This window comes from Lutra lutra, chromosome 5 (assembly GCF_902655055.1).
Source record: "Lutra lutra chromosome 5, mLutLut1.2, whole genome shotgun sequence".
NCBI lineage: Eukaryota > Metazoa > Chordata > Mammalia > Carnivora > Mustelidae > Lutra > Lutra lutra.
The window spans coordinates 28,924,604-28,943,272 of NC_062282.1; the positions used below are offsets into that span (position 1 = coordinate 28,924,604).

The 18,669-nt window shown below is 36.1% G+C and overlaps 1 protein-coding gene across 5 annotated transcripts in view; it reads right to left on the reverse strand.

The window, feature by feature from the left end:
- Positions 1 to 18,669, reverse strand: part of NADK2 (NAD kinase 2, mitochondrial) — a 45,333-nt gene that overhangs the window by 14,793 nt on the left and 11,871 nt on the right. For 4 of the 5 annotated variants that reach the window (XM_047730580.1, XM_047730584.1, XM_047730583.1 and 1 more), the window contains exons 2-9: positions 18,529 to 18,617; positions 17,578 to 17,666; positions 16,648 to 16,729; positions 9,745 to 9,828; positions 8,000 to 8,136; positions 4,983 to 5,061; positions 2,154 to 2,219; positions 757 to 852 (exon numbers count right to left, since the gene is read on the reverse strand). In XM_047730580.1, coding sequence (XP_047586536.1) covers positions 757 to 852; positions 2,154 to 2,219; positions 4,983 to 5,061; positions 8,000 to 8,136; positions 9,745 to 9,828; positions 16,648 to 16,729; positions 17,578 to 17,666; positions 18,529 to 18,617 — 722 coding nt within the window. The remainder of the gene's footprint in view (positions 1 to 756; positions 853 to 2,153; positions 2,220 to 4,982; positions 5,062 to 7,999; positions 8,137 to 9,744; positions 9,829 to 16,647; positions 16,730 to 17,577; positions 17,667 to 18,528; positions 18,618 to 18,669) is intronic. The other variant, XM_047730581.1, reaches the window with a different exon arrangement.

Genomic DNA, 18,669 nt, shown 5'->3' on the forward strand with positions numbered 1-18,669 from the left:
AGAAGTGTGACAAGCAGGATTCAGAGGCTGGGATGAGTAAGGGGGAGACCAGGGAGACTCAAAACTAAGAGCAAGGATTGGGGGAGTAATGCTTTTTCTCTAGAGCATGAACTCAGGGTAACAGTGATCCTATTTAGGAATACAGGGATCACAGGAATAAAAACCTGAAGATAATATGTTAAGTTTTGAATGTGTTGAATTTGAAGATCTATTACCCTCTCTAGCAGGTAATTTTAGGATAGGAGTTTGTGCTCAGGAGATGAACTACGGTTGAACGTCTGGGAGGCATCTGCATGTAGATAGCCAAGAAGCAGCAGGGATTACCCAGAGAGAGGTGAGAGGGTAAAGAAGATATAGGAGCCCAAGTTATCTCCAGTTAGGCCTTTGCTGCACAAACCTCCAGGACATTTTGCTGTTGTTACTGTACTTGTTTTCATTTCTTTATTATTTAAAATATTTTTCATTAAAAACAAAAACCTACAGTCCCCCAAAACATTCTCATTTTCTTTTTTCTCTTTACAAACCTAACAGGCTAAATAATGACCAAATCCAGCCTACATATCTAATCTAAGAAGTCAAGGCAGGACTTCTGGACCCAACTGATGAGTCAAGCAGAAAGTGAGCCAAACAACATAACACCACCAGGCTACCTTTTGAGTATCAGAGGCTTTAGATACACCCATGTGCAGCCTCGAGTAAATTACATTACTTAAAATATTTCACAAAAGTCAATAAGCAACATACCAAGTTACTCACCAGGCCTTTGATCCTGTTCCAGTACACAAATTGAGCCCTGAACTCTTCTGTTTTTCCCATGGACCATCATCAACTGAAATCTCATAGTAGGAAGCCCTGTGAATTGAGAACGTAAATCTGGATTTGTTGAACTTACAGCTCACAGTAAATAAGACAAACATCATTTTCCCAGAACAATGAAATGTAAGTGGGCCAGCTTGACTTAGACACACCTGACTTAGTAGGCACACACACCATGATACTAATACCGATTAAGTGAAAAAGTTAAAGAAAAATCTGCATATTTCCATCCCTCTCTGATCCATATGGTTCCTATCGATATTTTAACATTTCAAACAAGGGCTCCTGGTAAATTTTTACCTACCATAGCTTCTACAGTTTTTATAGAATCTAACACATACAGAGCCTTATTTCAGAATTCAAAAAGGAAATGCCATTTTTAGGTGAATTTCATTCTTGGTAGCTAGTCCAGTCCTTGAACACCCTAAGTCTGTATCTAACCCTTCAAGCTGCCAAAAGTTTCTGCTCAACTTGGGTTTAAGTTATATACTAACATGCCTTCTGAATTGAGAGTAAGCGAAGAGAGATAAAGTTCTAAAGAAAATTCTCAACCAGTACTGCATTGGTGGACAAAACTAGGAATAAACTAGAACTGTAATTTCTTTAAGGATTTCTATCTCGAGTATTTCAGAAATATGAAATCGAATGGGTTTTTCTGACACCAGCAAAAATGACACTATTCTTTAACTTGAACATCTAAATTTGCAATTATTCAAAAAAACTCTTGAAACAGGTAAAAGCCTATTTTGTAAAACTTTATCTTAAATAATGGTGTCATTGATCAACACTGGGTTATTTTTGTCCAGCAAATGAAAAAGTTAAACTCTTAATACAGCTTTTCCAGTAATGCCAATTATTAGACATGCCTGCAAACATTAACACTCAATGCATAATTTATCTCTTATTTTAATCCTCAATTCTCCTACCAAACTCAATCTGCAAAACTGCTTTTCATGTTTTCTCTGAAGTCACCATTCTTCATAAAAGACAACAGGCCTTACATTCACATTTAATCTATTTCATAGCTTTGTTATGTCTTCCTAGAAAATTAGGAATTTCAGGCATATTAGGAGCCTATTACATTCAGACAAGCTAGTCAACTCTATAGAAATGGCTGCTATTATGCCAGAATCACGTAAAAACAAATGAGATTAGAGGTAAGTGGGGATAGAAGAGAAAGAGGTGGAGAGGAAGAAAAGTATAGTCAGGTGAGGGGTGTTGAGCCCAAAACAATGAGCAAATTTAGTGTCATTCTCACATGCAGGTTTATCAAGATTAGTCAGCTCAGAATTTTTGTTTCAGGGAAATTATTTTTTTAAGGCAGCAATAAAACTCACAGTCCCTTTAGAGTGGGTATACTTCTTCTTAAATTGTCCACTGCTACAGCCCAAGAATAAGACATTCTAGGTTAGAATAGAAAAGAAAAAAAAAAATTGGGCCTTTAAAATGTTCTTAAATCTAAGAACATTATAAATGAGGCAGGAATAATATTGCTGCACTTCATATTTTCCAAGCAAAGCCCTTAAGTTTTCAAGGCAAAGTGAAGCCTCAATACTGGATCTAGAACCAGAAATACTGGGTATACATGACAGTTCTGAGGCTCACTAATGATAGGACCATGTGCAAGTTATGGGAACTCTCCAAATCTCAACTTGTACACTGATAAATGCAACTACCCTTCTCACAGGGCTGCTATGCGCCTGTAATATAATATGTACAATATGCACAAAGCCAGACGCAAAGCCGGTATCCAGTAAGTATTCACTGCCTTTCTGCCTAAGGGTCTCGGTCACAGTTTCCTTAAAAATAAGTTCTAACACCTCCTAGAGTGAAAACTTTCCCAAGAGCATCGGAAGCGAACCCACTGCGGTCCTAATCTTAGTAAGGATACAAGGGGAGGCTCAACACAAAAGCAGCAGCATCAGACATTTAGGAGATAAACCAACCAAATCACAGCTGCCATAGGAAAAACATCCAATCCCAAATCTAGTGGGACTTCACTCAATTCCCAGAAGTCTGTCAATCGATCCCAGTTTTCCTCCTTTTATAAGTTATTTGATTTTTAGTAAGTACAAATTACAAAGCAACACTAGTAGAAGCTCTTAGAAGTTTATAACCTTTAAAATACATGAAGAATTAACATAAGCCATTAAATGGCTTCTCTAGAATCAGCATAAAAATCACAAAACATTTTTACCTTTGTCATTTTATTTTTTATTCAAGTTTAATTAACATATAGTGTTATATTAGTTTCAGATATACAACATAGTAACTCAACAATTGTACACATTCCTCAGCGCTTATCAAGGTAAGTACACTCTTAATGCAACCCCCGGCCCCCTCTGGCAACCACCAATTTGTTGTCTATATTTAAGTCTGCTTTTTTCTCTTTTCTCTATTTATTTTCTTAAAATCCACAAATGAGTGAAATCACATGGTAATGGTCTTTGACTTATTTCACTTAGTGTAATACCCTCTAGGTCTATCCATGCTGTTAAAAGTGGCAAGATTTCATTTGTCATTTAATGTAGACGTTCTTCAATTTCATTTAAAGTTGTTGCTCTCTGCCTTATGATTTTAGTAACCATGATTAGATTATATCACTAATTATTCCTGCCTTCTCTGTCACAAAATTATCCATTATTCATTTCCATATTGCTTCAAACTTGATACTGAGCAAAAGAAAACATTTTATGTAGAGCATGAGTCTTACTATTATGTTAAATGTATTTATACTTTATGTACTTTAAAGAATATATTTTTGATTCCTTCAAAGGATTTTACTTTTAAATCCTTCTAAAAAGTATATATTTTATCACCCTCCCAAAAAATAAGATGCTACTACTACCTTTATCTTTTTTTATATCCCTAGTGACTTGCATACAGCATGTAGCAGATACACAATAATTTTAAAATTACATTAATCAAAATAATTACAACTGAAAAAAATTATTCAAAGCATTCTACTGAATCAAGCCTTGTTGTACTGTTTTCAGTACTGAGTCATTGGCTAAAACATGGATCTCTTTTTTAATTAAGACAAATATTTCTCATCATAATTAAACTTCTTATGAAAAGACAGGTCAACAAACAGAATTTCAGAATATATGGAACTCTCAGTAAACTAGGGAATCAACTACATGACCTTCAGAGGGTCACACGGTTCTGATAGCAGCAACATGGGACAGAGACTCAGCTCTAATTTTCCACCCCTAACTTACTTATATCTACAAAAATGAGAAGTCAAGTTCTAAATGATGACCAAGAGTTTAATTAGCTTTACATTATGGCTGTCATTTTATAACTGGTAACTAATATCATACGAAAGTTTTTGAAAAAAATTCTGCTGACCATTTTAGGCAAATTATATTCAACACCCACAAAACAGATTTCATCAGTAATACAATCATACCATAATTTTATAGTCCTAATGAAAAACTTTATTAACCTTAGTTTTGCTAATAATGGTTACAAATCTTACACTGTCAATACACTTGGCTTATGATGTTGCATATACAATATAATTACCACCAAGCGGTATTCTGCCAAAAGTGTTTAGTCTGAATCTTATCATGCACAGAGAGAAAAATCATACATATCTAAAACAAGGGATATTTTTCAAACCAAATGGCTTAGACTATGCAAAAATATTAATATCAGAAATGACAAAACAGGGGTGGGACTGAGGAACGATTCTTAATTATAAAGGGGCATGATGGCCAAACAAAATGCATAATCCTTAACTGGATCCTAGATAAAAAATAAGCAAATCAGCCTTAAGGGATATTATTAAGATAAGTAGTTGGGAAGTTTTAATATGGACTGTTTATAAAAGTTCTATAACAACTGCAAATGTATGCCTAGTATACCATTCTCTTAAACATTTATAAAGCACCTATATGACAGATTAAAGGCTCTATAGTAATGGAACCTGAATAACTTTAACCTAGGGTTTCACAAACTTTTTTGCTCATAGAACCTTCTTTCCTCTTAACACGTATTATAAATGTGTGAGAAGGTTTTAGAAATGAATTATTTAATGAAATTTTCCATCACTTACACCATATTAATTATTCACAATATTTAGGATGTAGAGATCAAATATCTAAAAAATACTAAAACATGAAATTCCAAACTCAAGAAGACAGGTTTAAAAGTAAAAGTACCTGGATGATAGACTCTCCCCAATGAAGACTTCATTGAGCGCCCTCACCGGCAAAAGCTGGGGTCCCGAAGCCTCAGGTCCTGTAGTAATGAAAAGAAAAACAACTTGTTAAAATTTCAGAAATGTTAAGACTTAAGATTTTATAAAACATTAATATATTCATACTTTTGTTTCAACAGAATCCATACTTTAACATTACTAACACAGAAGTTAAAATCGTACTTAGAGTGTTCATAAGGAACCTCAAAATCACCTAACATACCTCCAATGAAGCCTCTCTCTCCAAAATAAACCTTAATTCTTCTTGAAACAATTTTTCAAGAGTGACGAAATATACTTATCTATAAGATTCTTGTTGTCACACTTAATTTTCCTCTGAGAGCTTCAGATATGGAAATAATCAAGTACTTCCTCCCACAGGAGCCACTTTGGATTTAAGCAGCAAATTACATGCATGGCTATATTAGAAACCAAATTGGTTATACATTAGAGATCAAATTTTTTTTTTCCTCAAATAGAAAACCTCAAGAGCGTTTTTAGCAGTAGTAGCACTGGAGGAACACTGCCGCATCTAGTTACTGGTTTGTGATGAAAATTTAAAAATAATAATAAACCAAACCTACCTTCCCTTGAAAGTATACAGGTAATAAAAATGTATTCCTCACTAACTTGTACACAAATACAGTCCAGTATCTATTTTTAAGCTGAAAAGTTAAAAAAAAAAACAAAAAACCAAAAAACCAAAATGTGTTTTTTTTCTATAATCTTTTGTTCTAAATTAGAAAGCTAAATCAGGGATCAAACACAGTGACATATTTATTAATATCATACCTACTCCTCTATTCCAAAATTCCAAACAGCAGCTTCCTAATAAATGTTTCCTACCACTGTGATGAGAATTTAAATAGAAAAAATGAGATATACCTTCAAATCTTCCTCAATTTTTTCTCACAAAATAAAGCTATCAAAAAACAAAAAACACGCTCACAAAAAAGCCCTCTAAAGTAGTGTCTAGACAATGTAAATATCATATAATTGTTACTAACAAAAATATTACAATAAGCATAGTAATTTCCAGTGTTACTACTGAGAAATCAGAACTACTGATTCCAGATTCTTCCTGTATAAAATAATGGCCATAATCACCACCACCACTTCCTCTCTGGAAATTACAGGAGCTTTATTTTATCCCTGGTATTCTGACATACCTTGGTATGAAATCTTTTACCATTAGTTATGCTAAGTATTTGTGGGTCCTTTCTTCCTTCCTTCCTTCCTTCCTTCCTTCCTTCCTTTATTTATTTATTTATTTATTTATTTATTTGACAGAGAGAGATCACAAGTAGACGGAGAGGCAGGCAGAGAGAGAGAGAGAGGGAAGCAGGCTCCCTGCCGAGCAGAGAGCCCGATGCGGGCCTCGATCCCAGGACCCTGAGACCATGACCTGAGCCGAAGGCAGCGGCTTAACCCACTGAGCCACCCAGGCGCCCTGTGGGTCCTTTCAATTCAAAGAATGGTGCCTATGTTTTAAAAAATTTCTATTATTTTTTTGAACATTTTCTCTTTTTCTAGAAATGCCATTAATTAGATGTGAACATCCTGGATGTTACTTAGTTAATAACTATGTGATTTTGTTTCTTAGTTAATAACTTAGTTAATAACTATGTGAAATATATATATTAAGTATAATATATACATATATATATATATATATATATACACACACACACACACACACACATATATATATATAAACTGAGTTTGTAAAACTAAACAGTAAATCTGAGACAGGAATCTGAGCAATGAATCTCTGAAGACCAATCCATAGCTTTCTTATAAAGCCACTGAATATCAGAGCCAAATCTTGAACATCTCCAGTGATAGCAATAAATTCTTTTGGCTAGGAATAAAGTAAGATTTCCAACTAAAATTTTAAAATCTTTAAAACATGACATGGACACATAATTAAAGAATAGCCCAAACTTATAATGCTGTATATCACCATGAAAAACTCTGAAAATAATGAGACAAAAAAGAGACAAAGTAGTATGTAAAGGTAGCTTTTCCTGATAAGTTTAGCCAAGAAATGAAACATAGGAGGAAAAAAAAAGTATCTTTTTATACAGTCCACAGATATTTAGTATATTTCTTGGGGTCTTCCTGTATCATGAAAGTCTTAAAATTACTGGAAAAAGTAGGACAAAATAGCTAAATTACAATCCAGAAAACTGAGAATTCACCTTAACATTACAAAAACAAACAAACAAACAAAAAAAACTGCATTATCACCTTATACTAATATTATCTTAGCAGCTTACAGAGATGTCTGAAACACAAATCTTAAGGCTGCAATGCAAAATTTCCCAACGAAAATGTTTAAATCAACAACTACGATAGATTGACTAATTGATTTTAAGATTTTATTTATTTATTTGACAAAGAGAGCATGTAAATAGGCAGAGCACAGGTAGAGGGAGAGGGAAAAGCAGGCTCTCTGCTGAGCAGGAAGCCCAATGTGAGACTCAGTCCCAGGACCCTGAGATGATGACCCGAGTTGAAGGCAGCCGCCCAACTGACTGAGCCACCCAGGTGCCGATATGGTAGATATATTTAAATATGACTATACAAATGTATAATTATTAAGAAATCTACAGATTAGATCATTTATTTCTACTGCTCTCTCTCTCTTTTTTTTTTGACATTTTAAAGATTAATGCCAAGAATCTTTCCTTAAATATCAACTATTCTCTTAGACATTTTATAATTCTTTCATAATCAACAAGTTTTCAAACCCATCCTAGAAAACATTTCTTCTGGAAATACACTTACTTCTTATTTCTGTATCTAGTCATATTACATTTTACACCTGAAGCAGTTCACTGTATTTTCTTAAATGTGGTCAGTAGTACTAAAATCCCCAAATAAGTTAATTACAAATTATTACTTCTAGAAATTAGAAGTCAAAAGGAACACGAAGTTAAATATTGCCCAAACATATCTAATTCCCAATCAACTTACTTTCATCATGAACTCTTTCAATGTTGAAGGCCCTGCTATGTTGATTCAAACTTAGCTGCTGTTCATGAAGGTCCACAGGAACAGGGTTTATGCCAGTCCCTTCAAGGTACAACCTGATTCGCTGCCTCCATAACCACCTTAGAGGAGTGAAGGAAAACCAAATATGTTAAGATATAGTAAACTTAGGATGAGGCATTATAATTTCACCAAATTAAGAAATTCATGTTAAAAACCTAGTTATTCCACGAACAAATTATACCAGAAACACCTAAAACCCAAAGGTTCCTCCTCAAAGACAAATTCAGAGATTTAGTTCTCTTTTCAAAAACAATACAAATATCTCATATATTTGCACAAAATCTCCCACATAACTTGAATTAAAATCAAATTCCTTATTAAGTATCCATTAAATCTAAGGTACTGGGTTAGATATAGCTGTGTTTCGCTCATACAAAAGTATAACAAGCAAAAACAAAACAAAACAAAAAACAACAAATAAAAAACCACTCTGAGGGGACGCCTGGGTGGCTCAGTTGGTTAAGCAGCTGCCTTCGGCTCAGGTCATGATCTCAGCGTCCTGGGATCGAGTCCCACATCGGGCTCCTTGCTTGGCGGGGAGCCTGCTTCTCCCTCTGCCTCTGCCTGCCATTCTGTCTGCCTGTGCTCGCTCGCTCTCCTCTCTCTCTGACAAATAAATAAAATCTTTAAAAAAAAAAAAAAAACCACTCTGAGATTAAAACAATTATTGTGTTAAGATGGTCAGACAAAACTCTCTCCTAAGGTTCTATAAGGATTCTTTTTACAATAAAAAAGAAATCAATGACAAATTTTATAACATTTAAGATTACACCTAAAACTCAAGACATTTTTGAGAGAAGGAAAAAAATTAGGTATAATTGATTTCAAAACCAAAAACTGATGTATCAAAAAGCCAGTGGGACAGATTCTGCTAGATTAGTATATAAAAATATACTCCCAATTGGTAGCTATAAACTGGACATTTGTAGAGGTGCCAAACTTTTGAAATGATCAGAAAGTAGAATCATTACTAGTGATTCCAGAAATCAAAATTTCATTAAAAAAAAAAAAAAAAAGGCAGACAAAGCGCTTTCTCAAACAGTAAAAATCTAGTCCAAGTCAGGAAATAAAACGTCATCCAACTTGGTACTCTCTACTACAATCACCAACCCCATCTCGGCTCCTCCCTCCACGCTTCTCTTTTCAGGATAGCCTGACCACTGAACAAATTAAGTGAAAGAAGTATGATAAAACATCCCCCTACCTGAGAAACACTTAATATGTAAAATAAACATCCCAGGAACCTCAGAATGGTGGAGTAAATTCAACCCTCAGCCATTCTGGATAGAAGAGGGGGATTAAAAATATAAAATCTCAGAGAATTTGAACACTTAGTTTTAGCCAGTAGTATAACTACCCTTGTACCAAACTGCTAAGAACATGTAACAACATTAAAAAAAACAGAAACATGGCCTCTATCTCACTGATGGAGAAAACCGCTCCACTTGCAGTTGGGTTACAGGCCAAGTGATTTTTGTCAGCGTTTCTCTACATAGTTCCAGTTGGGGCAGAAGAAAGCTAGAGGTTTGTGTGATTAAGCTAATAACAGTAGCCATAAAGAGTAATACAGAACTATGCACTAAGCCAAATATTATCTAACTTCTTCTGTTCAACAGCATTTCTAGTGGCACATAAAGATATTTATAAAACAACTAAGAAATTCCTACCTGAACTCACCACGATAGAACTTCTGTAAGGCTTCTGGGAAGGAATGTGTATATCGAACAGGAAGACATAAATGACCTTCAGACCTTTAAGAGATTTGTAGTGGTATAAAGAAAAGGAAAGAAAGAAAAACTTAATTCAAAAGGTATCACTAAACTACAAAAACCAGACATGAAATTTTATAGATTTCTGTTCTATACTTCAATTTTTTTGGCCACGAAACTTTCTGTACTTTCAGTAAGACAAAAAGACCAAATAGAAATAGTAGTTTTACATCCATCTTCAGTGCTATAATACACACTACTAAAGTTTCCACATCACAGTGAAACTAAAAATAACACCACATTTGCCAGCGACTGATCACCCTACAAAATTATGTAATGGTATGGTGGTGTTTGCACCCTACCTTTAAATTATTTAACTATAAACTTTGGGCAAGTCACTTTAGCATCTGCTTTCTCATCTCTAAAAGGATGATAAAACCACTAATCTCAAAAGATTATTCTGAGGAATCACACTATATGTGAAAGTGAACCATAAATCCCTTTTCAATATCATTTAAGATACTGAGTCATGAAGAGAAATCATAAAGCTAATCGATTCCAATCCTTCATTTACTCAAATATATGAGGGTAAACTTCCTTCAGGGAGTGAAGCGCTTGACATAGAAGACAAATATATTTTTTTTTAAAGTACAAATGACAGTGTTAACATTGCCTTTAGTTAATACAGGAAGATGAGCGAACGTGGCACCTAACATGAGGAACAGCATCCAGAAAGTTCAATCATCATTATTTATTTACATGATGCATTGATCTTGAAGGAAAGGTTGAGGAGACTTGGCAAAACAAACTCTTAATCGCTGTACCTTATAAGCATAAAGAGCAGAAAAAAAGGCTTTTACAAAGTTGTGACAAATCAATTTTTTTTTAATCTGTGAGGATCAACACTGAAATTTAGACTAGGCCCTAAGTTTTTTTAATTTTCATAGTCACTGCAACACTTTTACACAGTGCTAAGTGTACAGAGGGTATCAACAGCCATTTGCTAGAACAGTACCTGCTAGAGTCAACCAGTCTACAACACCTGGGACAGAGAACAATGTCTCATAAGATTGTAGTCAGATGTCAGCCAGGGCCGTCAGCACCTGAAGGCCTGAGTTGGCCTGGAGGGTTCACTTTTAATGTGGCTCACTCACGTGGCTGGCAAATTGGTGTGAGCTACTGGCAAGAGGCCTCAATTCTTCCGAATGAGAGCCTCTCCACAGGGCTGCCGGAGTATCCTCACATCATGCTGGCTGACTTACCCCAGAATGAGCAATACAGAAGCTGTAATACCACTTATGACCTGGCCTTGGAATCCACACACTTTCATACCATATTCCACTGGTCACACAGGCCAGCCCTGATTGAATACAGAAGCAGGGAGAGAACCACATAAAGGTGTGAATGCTAGGCAACTACCTTGCAGGCTAGTTCCACATGCCTTCTATCCCATTTTAATTATTAAGCATTCAAGTGTCATAATTATTTATTGGGCTCAATAAACTGAATGCAGAATACAAACAAGACAAACCAAAGTTATATATTTAATTTAGATGAGTCCATGTAAGTGAACCATCTTAGAAAGGGATCCTCCAGCCCAAGTCAAGCCTTCAGGTGCCTGCAGCCCCTGCTGACCATAACCTCGTAAGAAAGCTCAAGCCAAACCACCCAGACAAGCTCTTGAATTCCAGATACACAGAAACCATGAGCAAAAATAAATGATTACTACTGTTTAAGCCTCCAAGTTCTGGTCTGATTTGTCATGCAGCATTTGATAACTAATACAGAGGAGAGGAAATTTAAGTTGAACATTAACTTCTGAGTTTATTTAAGGCTTTAGAGTCACCAGAGTACTTAAGAAAAAGAAGTCAGGCAACCTGAATTACCAAACAAGCTAGGAGGCTTAGTACATTGTTGGCCTGAGAAAAGAAGAGAAACCAAAGAACTTCTAAAGCCTATTATTCTAGGTAGAAAGTAGAGAAGCAGTACTGCCTGCTTGCCAGTTTCAAAATTCCCACACACTTATATGAGTATTAAGCCAGCTTTTTGAAGGAAAATAGATTTCAACAAATTGTATAAAATGTGATCACTAAAGAATTTCTTAATGATATAAAAATATGCCATTGAGAAGTTCCAAAATAGAAATGAATCAACACTGAAGGCAATCAAAAAATAATTACTGAATCAATGATCTCAATTACTTACACTCAGGAAACATTTAGTCAGCTAGGTTGAGGTCCTAGCCCTACTCCCTAAGATCATTTAATCACATTTCAAAGGTTTATTGTTTATGAACTATATATAACACTGTAACAGTGACAGAGGAATTAAAATACAATCCTATACTCAGACATGTATAGTCTAACGGAAGAGACAACAACCAAGCAGAAAATAATATGCTCTCTGCAGAGAATTAGAGTCCAGGAGAGGCACCAGTCTCCAATGAACAATTACACAACTGAACAACCGAGGAAGTGGTATAAGGGCACCCTAGGCAAAAAGAAAAAAGCAGCATGTGTAAGGGCATGAAAACAATATACACCTTCTGGAGAACTCTTTCACATATTCTTTCACATCCTCCTGTTTTAAGTATCAACGAACCTCCTCACCAGAGGAAAAGCCTCACCCATGGTGTTAGCAGATGCTCACACTTGATATGTGCACTTAAGTGGGTGATGGAGGAACTGGGTGAAGGTGGTCCAAGGTAAAGACTTCTAATTATAAGATAAACAAATACTGGGGATGTAACAACACAAGAATTATAGTTCCCAACTGCTGTGTATTTGAGTTATAAAGACTAGATCCTAAGAGTTCTCATAAGAAAAAAAAAAAAAAAAAGGCACTTTTCTTTCACATCTATAGGAGATGATAAACGTTAACTAAATTTACTGTGGTAATCATTTCACGTTATATATAAGTTATTCTGCAGCACACCTTAAATATATGCAGTCTGTCAGTTATAATTCCACAAAACTGGGCAAAAAATGCAATTAAAAAAACAAAAAACAAAAAATAAAATCAGCCATAAGAAGAATCGTAGGGAGTTCCTAGAACTTCAGTAATTTTTTCCGAAAGTAGAGTACCCGCGAGTAAAAGAGGCTCAGTGAAACTTTTTTAGTAAAACTTTTTACTTTTTTAGTAACTAAAAAAGTTTCACTGAGCCTCTTTTACTCGTGGGTACTCTACTAATGTACTAAGGCATTTTCAATGTATTCTGAAGATCATGGGAAAACCCTAGAAGATTTTAATTTAGAAGTAGATACAGGGGCGCCTGGGTGGCTCAGTGGGTTAAGGCCTCTGCCTTCGGCTCAGGTCATGATCCCAGGGTCCTGGGATTGAGCCCCGCATCAGGCTCTCTGCTCAGCAGGGAGCCTGCTTCCTCCTCTCTCTCTGCCTGCCTCTCTGCCTACATGTGATCTCTAATAAATAAATAAAATCTAAAAAAAAAAAAAAAAAAAAAAAAAAGAAGTAGATACAATCAGGGGCGCCTGGGTGGCTCAGTGGGTTAAGCCACTGCCTTCGGCTCAGGTCATGATCTCAGAGTCCTGGGATCGAGCCCCACATCGGGCTCTCTGCTCAGCAGGGAGCCTGCTTCCTCCTCTCTCTCTGCCTGCCTCTCTCCCTGCTTGTGATCTGTCAAATAAATAGATAAAATCTTAAAAAAAAAAAAAAAAAATCCTCTTTAAAAAAAAAAAAAAGAAGTAGATACAATCAGATTTGTACTTCAGAAAGAACATGAGGAGTATAATCGATGGGTTGGAACAAGCAAGACTGGAAGCTGCTGCAGTAATTTCAACAACCAGTTATAAAGGCCTATGCTCAGTTAGCAGTGAGGATGGCAAGAGATGGACTCAAAGCCAAGATCCCAAGAACTCAACACTAGAGCCACAGACCACCGTAAGACAGGGTGGTCCCAGCTTCAGCACAGGTTTATGATTCCAGTCATCAAGTATGGTAGGGGAAGGCTAGGGAAACAGGTTCACTTGTAGACATGTTGCCTATTTTTTTTTTTAAGATTTTATTTATTTATTTGACAGACAGAGATCACAAGTAGGCAGAGAGGCAGGCAGAGAGAGAGAGAGGAGGACAAAGCAGGCTTCCTGCTAAGCAGAGAGCCCGATGCGGGGCTCAATCCCAGAACCCTGGGATCATGACCTGAGCTGAAGGCAGAGGCTTTAACCCACTGAGCCACCCAGGTGCCACTATATATTTTTTTTTTTTTAAAGTAGGCTTCATGCCCAACATAAGACTTAAACTCATGACTCAGAGATTCAGGGTCCCATGCTCTAAGACTGAGCCAGCCAGACTTGTTATTATTTTTAATGCTATTGGATACTTTCAAGTAGAGGACAGTATGGCTAGAATAGCATGAAGAAAAAAATAACAGGAGAAAGGACAGAGAATAATCAGGAACCAGAAAATGTAGTGTCTTGTATGTCATAGCTAAGGTGACGAACTATCCCAGTTTGCCTGGGACTGACAATTTTTCCAGGACATGGAACTTTCAGTGCTAAAACTAGGAAAGTTCTTGACAAATCAGGGTGAGTTGGTCCCCCCCACCCCCGAGTCAGAGTAAATTAGATTTTAAATAAGATAGATTAGATAAAAATCTTAAATTAGGTTTTTATCCTGGTTTAGATGGGGAACCACCGTAAGATTCTGAGCACAGAAGTCACTTAATATTATCAAACTTTCATAAAATGATCACTCTGGCTGCAGTGGGGAGAGAATATAAAGAAGGATAAGAGTGGAAGCAAGATCAATGCTGGCATAAATATTTTGGAGTCACCAGGATTTAAGTTCAACTACAGATATTAATGAGTTACACTGGAGATGGTATAAAAAGTTAAGGAAAAAGATGGCCCAGAAGATAATATGTGAAGACACCATTATTTAAGCAGTGACTTAAATATAACATCCTCCAAAAGAGACAAAGTAGTAGCCACCAGGATTGGGGGTAGGGGGTGTCATAAATGCCAAAGAATTACAGATGCAACAAAGGAGCAAAAATTTCCCAGAAATCAAGTAAGACAAGGACTGAAATGTTCAGTAACTTCAGTAACCAGGACATCACTGCTAAGGCAAAAAGAATGTCAATTAACTGGTTGGAGGCAATCCAGAAAAGATGGCAAAGATGGCAAAACAGTAACTTAAGTAAGGAAGTGGAGATACCAAGCTTGGAGGTAAAGAGGAAGAAAAAGAATAATAACCAAGAGAGAGAGACACAGGGTATAGGATTTATTACATTTTCTTAAAAGAGGTTAGTTTTGAATAAGTTTTTAGACTCAGAAGAAGCATGCTGGAGAGAGGGGAAGAAAGGGAACAAATAACAGAAAAAGATTTTTGTTTCGAAGTCAGGGAAAAGTTGAAAAGTCCAATGATTTCCATTTCCTTTATGAGGTAAGAGAATACTAATGCTGAAGGATAAAGGGTAAGGAAGGTAAGAAGCATATAGTTAAATAACCTTGAAGTAGCTACCGCAGAGCATGGGGAAGAAGAGAGGAAGACCTGAGCCACACAGAAAGCTTTTTTGAACAACTCTGAGGGTCTAGTTCTAAGTGCTAGAAATGAAAAACTGGAAGTAAATTTGGGCCCAAATAAGCCACCAAGCTTAAGTTTCTATTCTCCCGGGCCCAGATGGCCTCAGCAGTGCTGATGAAGGAATAAAAAGGATCATAGACTGATGCAGGATTGAACAGAAAGACAGTGGTACAAAATGTTTAAGAGATTTGTCAAGAGGGGCACCTGAGTGGCTCAGCTGGTTAAGCTTCCAATTCTTGATTTTGTCTCAGGGCTGTGAGATCAAACCCCTCATGGGCTCCACACTAGGCATTGAGCCTGCTTATGATTCTCTCTCCCCCTCTCTACCCCCTTCCCCACCTTACATGTGCACTCCCTCCACCCAAAAGGAAAAGGAAATGGAAAAGGAAAAGGAAAGGAGGGAGACAGAGACAAAGGAAGGAAGGAAAGGAGAATTTTGTCAAGAATGTGAATGAAGTGAGGGAAAACTAAGAAAATAGAGGGGCTTAACACACTAAAAACCACAGGGCAGATTTAGTAGGATTGAGGGAATAAGACTACTATTAAAGACAGGAGGCTGTGGTCAGAGTGGAATTAAGATTTAAGCCATGGGGTAACTCTAAATGATCATAAAGTCCAGGTATAGTCATGGCTGTGGGTGGCTGGAAAAGCATGATGCTAAATGTCAGTGAAGCTGAGGAAAGAAAAAAAAAAAAAGTGGTGACAGGATTTGGTCTCTTCATTAAGGCAATGAAGTCACCCAGAAAATCAGCAGAGGCATAACCAGGAATGTAGTTGAGAGACATAAGGAAGGACAGAAGATGGGACATTAACTCATCCCTTTTTAGCAATACCAAAGGTCACCAATATCCAACTAGGTCAAGGGCTCAGCTCTATTCTGCCAAAAGGTACTACTCCCAGACTACCTGGGAAGTCCACTGTGAAGACTCCTCATCCCATGTCATAATTTTCTACCACCAATGGTAGCTAAATGCATTTATATTTCTCAGCCTGAGCTATACACGAGAGGTAGGTCCTTGAAAACCACCACATAGAAGAAAATTCTACTAACATAGAAACTAACTGTACATGCCTGAATTTCATCTCTAAAATGTTTCTGGTACACAGTTCTAACATTCATAACCAGGAGCAGTGATCCTTCCACTTAATCATCACACACCACAGTAAGCTCCCTATAGCAACAGAGCACAGCAATGTGACCATGGTGGAGAAAATAAAGAGCTCCTCAGAGTTAAGATTTATCAGAAATAGATAGTATGCAAAGCAAAGAACTGTATGTATAACATATACAGCAAACTAAAATACCATGTTTTTCCTTACCGTTCTGGATCAGTGTTTACTCCAATAACTGGTTTAAGTCTATCTAAGACTTTACTTGCTGCCAGAAGCATCGTGCCATCACCTAAAGGACATATAACATAACCAGTTTTGTAACAAATCTGGTTTTTAACATCATTTTGAACACAAGTCCTTTTGCTTTAACAATCACACTCCTACTCCACCCTGCTGACCACCACAGTCCATTCTACTTCCTTTCTACCCACTATCCCTAATCCAGAATTTCTCAACAGTGGCAAGACTGACATTTTAGGCCAGATAATGGGGGGGGGGGGGTTGTCCTGTGCATTATAGGATGTTTAGCCATATCCATGGTCTCTACCTTCTGGATGCCCCATAGTAGCTCCCAGCTGGGAACCACTGCTCTGATCCTTATCATTCTACTAACCAAATCTCTCCTTCTGCCATAACATCAGTCCAAATTCAAACATTATTTTAAAGAGAATACATCCAACAAAGTGTCCAGTGTAGATTTTTCTAACAAATGCTATCAATTTAAAGCTCTGGCAACAATGCCCACTTAATAATAAAGTTCAGAAAAGATAGCTGTAAGTATATTGGAGTCAGAGTGGGATGGAATTTATCTCATTGAACTCTTAAACAATTTCAACTTTTAAGGCTGACATAACTAAACCAAAATACAGTTACAACTCATCTTTTGAATCCTATTTGAAGCCAAATGCACACTTTAAATATACACAGAGAAACAGACACAGACCCTCACAATAACATCATTCACTACAAAAGTGAAATGTTATATATAGCAGATATTTTAAATCTTATTCTAAAAATCCCAAAATGCATCTTGTGGTAGGATTCAAAAGGCTTCATTACAGCTAGACCACAGGGTATCTGGAAATGCATAGTAAAGAACATTTCCATATTACATCTTTACCTCTGTAAAACTCTTACCTCCTGCAGCTATGACAGCATCTGCCCATCGAACAATCTCTTCATCATATTCTCTCCTCTTTACTAGACGAACCTCGATTCCCTCATTCCTAAGATAAAAAAGTAAAGGTTATATAAAATGTCCACTAAGAACATGAAGGATGTTTTGAGAGACAGGTTATTACAATAATGTAAAAAAAAACAAACTTGTTTTGTAAACAAATTTATGTTTAGTTTTGCAAGGTTAACTTCATTTTCATTTATTTAGTTACAACAGCCAATTTACTACGGTCAAGAAGCATATGAATAAACCAAAAGTTAATGACTATCCCAAATCTCTATGTGCTTCAAAAACACCTTGTTTTTGCCCCTGACAAACAACAGTATCAATAAATTAGAATTTTTCTCTTTTCCTCTGATGCTAAAACTCACTAATACAAATGGTCGAGAAGTATAATATCTCGAGACCTTTTAATTATAAAAAGTCATTATTTCAAAACAAATATTCATTCAGTGTCAGACACTGAAACAGTGACCAAAATACTACTTTGCATGTTCTCACACTGATTCTCTTATATACATATAAACTTATTCACTGACTGCATTAACTGTATTAACTACAGTTCCTATAATTTTTAGACAAAGAATATTTTAACGAACACCCATATAATCCAGTATTCAGTTTAATAAGACATTACAAATACAGTTAAAGCCTAATGGATACAGAATTATCTCTGTAGAAAAGGCACTTCTCAGACCAAATATTAACTGAAAATCTGTGAAATTTTCAGAGTACAATAAAAATTTCCATAAAAACACTAATTTCAACTCCATTAACCACGATATAATTTTCTGAAAATGATCTTATAATGGCAATCTTTACTAAAAATCTCAAGATCATCTGCTAATAAAAATAAAAACTAGAAGTCCTGAATACATATGCCCATCAAAGATCCAATCCCATTAACTTACCGTAAACTATCTAGAATATGTTCTACATTTTTGGTGTGAATATGATGTCGTTCAAGCAGTCCACTGTAGCTAGAGCCTTTCAATGCAAGCTATATCAAGATAAAACAAATTCTGTCACATTACATGACATATATTATACAT